The sequence below is a fragment of the Passer domesticus genome, chromosome 3 (assembly GCF_036417665.1).
Source record: "Passer domesticus isolate bPasDom1 chromosome 3, bPasDom1.hap1, whole genome shotgun sequence".
Classification (NCBI taxonomy): Eukaryota; Metazoa; Chordata; class Aves; order Passeriformes; family Passeridae; genus Passer; species Passer domesticus.
Window position 1 is genome coordinate 90,965,785 of NC_087476.1, and position 6,000 is coordinate 90,971,784.

A 6,000-nucleotide genomic window follows, 5' to 3' on the forward strand; every position below is an offset into this window, starting at 1 on the left:
ACTCAAAATTGTAACATTCCCATAGTATTATTTCTTGATTTTATAATTATGTGGAAGACAGCTTTAGACACCCAAACAACAACCACTGTTACCTGCTTACTGAATTCATCAAAATTCACGAGGGGTCCATTGTGGAATGTAGGATAGTAAAACACATAAGCCAGCATCCAGGGGAACGAGTGGGATGCCTTCTGGGCAGGTCCATGCCAGCAGTACTCCAGGCTGAAGCTAGTGCAGAAGAGGCAGCGGACAGACACAGTGAAGAGCAGCAGATAATATTCATTTTCAGTGTCATACCACTTTCTCTGCAAAACAAAACAAAGCCAGATCATGATGGTGCAACGCTGTGTTTTCTCAATGGCAAGGCAGCAATGTCTAGTCAGATCTCAACTTTTGGGGTCAGCAGCAGCAGGAAGAAACTAAAGCCAATAGCAGTGGGAATGAATCTTAAGTAAACAGCACTAAACACATGAACAACAAGCAATGTCTTTTGATGGAAAAAGGCCCTCCATAGCTACTGCAGCCAGCATAAAGGGACAACAACTTGATTTCAGAAACATGTTAGGCTGTGAAGTACCAGGACAGCAGGAGAGTTCTTCTTACATAAATGAAACATTATCTACCTCAGATTTAGACCAGTACTACAATATTCAAACCAGCAGGCAACACAACTAACAGCCAAGGGATTACTAGGGCTGAAGCTAGATATGAAGAGAATCAGTCACTCCTGAGAAAACTTAAGGCTGGAAAAGGTGTTACTGAGCATTTATTGATACTTTGACACTTGGTATCACGCATGTTGCCAAGAACAAAAACCTATAATCACAAAAATCTTGGAAACATCAGCAAATGTAGCTTTTTAGACTGACATTTTGTATTGCACTGGGCCCTCTCCTCAGCAGAGCAAACCACAAAACTGACCACAGCACATAAACAGATTCTACACATTCATTCCCCCTCTCTGAACATCAGGCAACAGCCCTTATAACCAATGTCCTGTTTTTCTCATTGGTCCAATAAAATACAGCAGGACACTTCCTCACAACTGGTCAACAGTTCTTCCATATCTGTACTACCCAGAAAAATACACTAGACGAAGAGTAAAACTGAGCTTGCTTACAGCTAATTGATGCGAGTAACTCATTTGGTACAAATCAAACTGTAGGAGAAAATCTCCCCCCCTGCAGAAGTCACAGTCACCAATAAGTACAGGCACGCTTAACTGAGTAACTCCAGGATACAAACCCAAAACCCAGCACCTTAAATTGGCATGATTAGAGTTCCAATGAAATGTGTTTAACAGAGCACTAGTAAAGTATTATCATACTCCAGCTCTACTGAATACCACTTATACATTAAGGAACATACTTTTATTCCAATGCACTGGCCACCATGATAGAAAAATGTGACTTTAACTTGAGCAGCTCCACCATGAGTCACTGCAGTGCTACTGCTTAGGATTCCTCAAACGACCCCTGCATATATCAACTGAAGGGACAGTATGCTGCCATGGAGATAGATGCCATTATAGACAACCATCACCATAATTAATTTGATGCTTAATTAGTCCTTCTCACATTACCTTGGTTTCTTCCACGGCTGGTATGCGTAAAGTGGACAGAAGGATAAGGGAGCACAACCATGTCAGGAGTGACAGCTGAAATTGAGCCACAGCAAAGGAAATAGCTGCATGTAACAAAATGACAGCAAAGCCCTTGATTCCCAGTAACAACCAGCAGGCAGCCATTCCATAAACCATCAAGCACCATGGTTTATACTGTCAGAAAAAAAAAAGTTAACAATCTTTTAGTTTAATTATTTCTAAGGAAAAAAGGCACTCAATACCTGTGCTGCCTACACAGGTTCTGCAGTAGAGACAAATATACAAGGTGAGGAACACAGATGAAAAAACACAGAAACCCAACTGTATCCCTAAAAGTGAAAGGGAAGGTGTTTCTGTAGTAGCATCACATGAAAACCAGAGCCTCCCTAATTTGAGGGAGAGCATAACTTCTTCCTTTCCTTCCCCAGACTAGCAGGTGTGACACCACACACAGATAATTTCCCACAATCATACAATCATTTGGAAATCAATGCCAAAACCTAAGCAGCTATCACTTTACATACTTTCCTCATAAAGGAACAACTGCACCCTTCTTATGTGTACAAGTCAAACAATGCTGTTTAATGGCTTACAACAAGGCAGAGGCTTTTAGATGTTGGAGGCTGAAGTCTCCAAATATTAAGGCAACCAACTGCCACGCACAATTCACACCACAGGATGAGATTTATTACTGTCAGTGGCCTCACTGCAGAGCTTCCCATGTTCACAGTAAACAAACCCATCAGAAACTCCCCACTGTGAAGAAAATCCCTACATACCCTCTCCACCAAGAGCCTGGACATTTGTGAAACCAGCAGGTGACCAGCCAGAAGCCAAAGTATACGTTCCCTTCCCCATTCAATCCAGTAGCTCCACTCAAAGTCCATGGGGTCCTGTGGCATGAAGAGAACTGGTCACTATGCGTATCGGGCCATAAGGGAGAAACAAATACCTCCGTAATAAAGTTGCTGTGTGGTACCCAACAGAACTCCCACATCTCAGGAACACCATTTTAGCAATCCAGTTGGATCACTTACAGAAGGGAATTCAGCACCATTTTCACTTCCAGTGGGGCAAAGTTCAAGAAAACAGAGCTTTACATGGTGTTGCGCCTCCTCAGCCTCGCACTGGTGCTGAAGCTGAGCAACTTCAGCTCTCCTGAGGGATTCTGAGAGCAACTCTGCTCTGCTTTGGAAAACCAAGGTCTTCAGTTGAAAGGTACTTTGCTGGAAGAAAAGTTTAATTCCCCATTTCAGCAAAGTCTAATTGCAATTAGATGGAGTTAGGTGAGCTGGAATTACTTATGGCAGGAGATTTTTTATCTAAATTAGGTAAGAGGGATCAGCCAGTAGCCCCTTGTCCAATACAGAGCCTCACTAAAAGTTCATGTCAACTGCCTTAAAGCTTTCTAAAAAGCACATATCAAAGGTCCACTACCAGCTGTGATGGCAGGCCAAAACACAAAACACTTACACAGACATGCATTCCTGCTTTTGTGTAAGCAATCCTCAAGATTAGTTGCATTATTTGCTTTTGACCTCACACACTTTTGAAGAAATGTAAGCAAGGGGAGGTAGGGATGCGGGTTTTTTGTTTGGTGTAGAGGACTGCCAGTTTTATTACTGTTTTGTGGGGTTTTTTTAATACCAACTATGTTTCTTTAAGACCTTACACCTTAAAATCTGTTCTCCTCTATGCTGTACTAAAGGCCAACCAAGAGAAAAGCATGTTAATTGACATTTAGCATTATCCAAATTACCCAGTAACAAGAAAAAGGGGGAGAAGACTGCAGAAGGTGTCACGGTTGACCAGAGTTTTAAGGCCAAAGAGTAAAATAGAGGGTTATCAAGATACATAGCAAAGGATAAACACTTAAGCCAGGGATCAAGAAAAGGAACAGAATTGTGGTTACGATTCTTAAATCCAGACACATCCAGCCAGTCTCCCTTCCTCATCAAAAACATCAGACTAAAATTAACCATAAATATCCAAATCTGTATGTTACTATAAACTCCTAAAGCTAAATCAGAAGCCTGGATGTGCAAAGGGCATGGAGGCATGATTATTCCCACAAAACTAGATGCTGTCACCCCTCCTACCTTTTTTAGCCCCCGAAAGAGAGTCCCTGGGTCCAGCCCAAACCTTCTGTCCATTGCAGCTTCATACTCTGCAGGGAAGAGCAAACCTTGATAAGGACACAACAGCCAGAGCAGTAAGAGTCAGGGGCGGGTCCTTTGCTGCTCAAGAGCAACACCTTCCCATGTGGGCTCCACCAGTGAGGATACCCATATCCAGGGAAGGGCAAGTCACCACATCACTGCTCACTAGGTGGGGGGCCCAGCTGCACCATAGCTGTGCCCCACAGTAATGGCAAAGCAGTTTCCCAGAACCAGTGTTTTGATTCCTGCTGGCAACGGGGACAGTAGCAGCAACCCATCTTTTAGCACACAAGACCTGCACGAATCCTCACTCGCCATTTTTCAAAACTGCCTGGTTTCTCCCACCAGAACAGAAGCGGAGCGCAGACCCAAGAGTGGCCAGTACAGCCAAAACAAGGAAAAGCTGCTCAGAGAAGCTGCCTCTAGAGCCCATTGCCACTTCTGCAGAAGACTTGCTGGGTGCAAGACCATGGGTGCACAGCTCTGTACCCAGTTAGAGGAGTGGAAGGAGTTATACAGCACTCCTTCCACGGCTCTGCAAATGCCTTTCTGGCACTTCTGTTCTTTCCGTGAGTGCTTCCAAGAGCCAGGTAGAGTCATTAATGTAGAACCTTGTTGATTAAAGCCTAATAAGGTGCAATATATACTCCCTGCAAAGCCTCTCTAACTTGTTATACTTTTATAATACAACCTTTTTTTCCATTTAAATACCAATGTGCTATAACACAGCTTCTTTTCACCTACAAATTGTACTTAATTTGTTTAAAATCCCACTCTGCTCTGCAATACACAGCTCCAAACCAAGCCACCATAGCAGCTACCAAGAGATTACACAAGGCAGAGGTAGGTGTTTGGAAACAAGCTGACCACAAAGTTCTACAGACAACCCAACTGTTGCTAAGTCCTGAACTCAGCACTGGAGCCCCAGAGCTCTAGGCAGGGAACACCAACTTGCCCTAGGGCTTCTCCAGGTTCAGACCCTGGCAAGTACCATCAGAAGGCAGAGCTGTTTCTGAACCACCCACCTGCAAGGAGCTGTTGGTGACTAGCCAGGGAAAACAAGACAATTCAAACCCAACTTCCCTGAATTTTCCCTATCTGAGCTTCAGAGGTCTCCCTCATCTTTTCCCTGACAGCCACGTCCGAGGACAGCATTACCATGGGCAGTGCTAGCACTCAAAGGCAAAAAAGCCCTGGGACAAAGCTCTCTGCTCAGGTGGCATCTGCCTACTGCTTCCTCGCATAGAGCAGGTCGCATAGAGATGGGAAGAACACCGGGGCTCCTCGCATAGGAACAAAGTAGAAACAAACCACAGAGAAGTCACACCAAACAGCCTCGCCAGGCACGGGCGGGAAGCTGTGCCCGAGCGAGCACGCCCACGTCGCACACTTACTTCGAGACACTTGGTGCGCTTCGTAGAAAGCGTAGAGGTGGGAGCCCACGGTCAGGAGCCCGTAGAGGCACAGCTCCCAGGCCGGCAGCAGCATCGGCACGGAGCTGCTCCCACCGGCCGCCTCCCTGCGGGAAAAGAGAGGATGGGAGCGGTTTCCTAGCGAGGGGCAGACGGGCTCCGAGCAGCGGGACACTCGGCAGGGCACCGCGGCTCCAGGACCCCGCGCTCGCTGCCGGGCCCGGGCTCAGGGGCGGCCCCGCTCCGCTCGGCCCGCAGCTACCGGCAGGGCAGGCGAGCCGTGCCCGGCCGCGCCGGCTGCGGAGGCCGCGGGTCCAAGGGCTCACACGGCTCACGGCTGGCGGGGCCCTCGGGACAGAACCAGGACCGGATCCCGGCTGCTCTCACCGGCCCGGGACAGAGGGGAGGGGAGGGGAAACGCTGCTGCCCCCTTACCTGAGGAGGGCTGTGCCGCCGGGAGAGGAAGGAGCAGCAGCGGCGGCCTACGGGCGGGCTGAGCGGAGGCTCCACGCCCGCAGCCGACTGGGCAGCCCCGCGCCCGGCCGCTCCCGCCACTCGAGCGACCCCGCGGCGGTCGTGCCCGGCGGCCGCCCCGCGGAGGGCGGGCAGGGGCGGGAGCGGGGCGGAGCTCCCGGCCTGCGCGGCCCCGGGCGAGCGCTGGGCGGCGCTGCAGCCCGCGGGGAGCGCGCCGGTACGGGGCTGCGTGCGCGCGTAAAGGGTGTGCGCTCGGCGGCCGGTGTGAATGCACTTGTGGGGTGTGAATACACACCTGCGGGGTGTGAATGCACTTATGGGGTGTAAATACACACCTGCGGGATGTAAATAC

General features: G+C 48.5%; 1 protein-coding gene across 2 annotated transcripts in view; it reads right to left on the reverse strand.

Moving 5' to 3' along the window:
* The window catches only part of HHAT (hedgehog acyltransferase), a 146,666-nt gene extending 140,898 nt beyond the window's left edge, over positions 1–5,768 (reverse strand). The window contains exons 1-6 of one of the 2 annotated variants that reach the window (XM_064414328.1): positions 5,610–5,766; positions 5,157–5,281; positions 3,703–3,770; positions 2,383–2,496; positions 1,583–1,777; positions 93–305 (exon numbers count right to left, since the gene is read on the reverse strand). In XM_064414328.1, the coding sequence (XP_064270398.1) occupies positions 93–305; positions 1,583–1,777; positions 2,383–2,496; positions 3,703–3,770; positions 5,157–5,250 (684 nt within the window). In that variant the 5' untranslated portion in view covers positions 5,251–5,281; positions 5,610–5,766. Of the gene's footprint in view, positions 1–92; positions 306–1,582; positions 1,778–2,382; positions 2,497–3,702; positions 3,771–5,156; positions 5,282–5,609 lie in introns of both variants that reach the window. The other variant, XM_064414329.1, reaches the window with a different exon arrangement.
* Between the last annotated feature and the right edge of the window lie 232 nt (positions 5,769–6,000).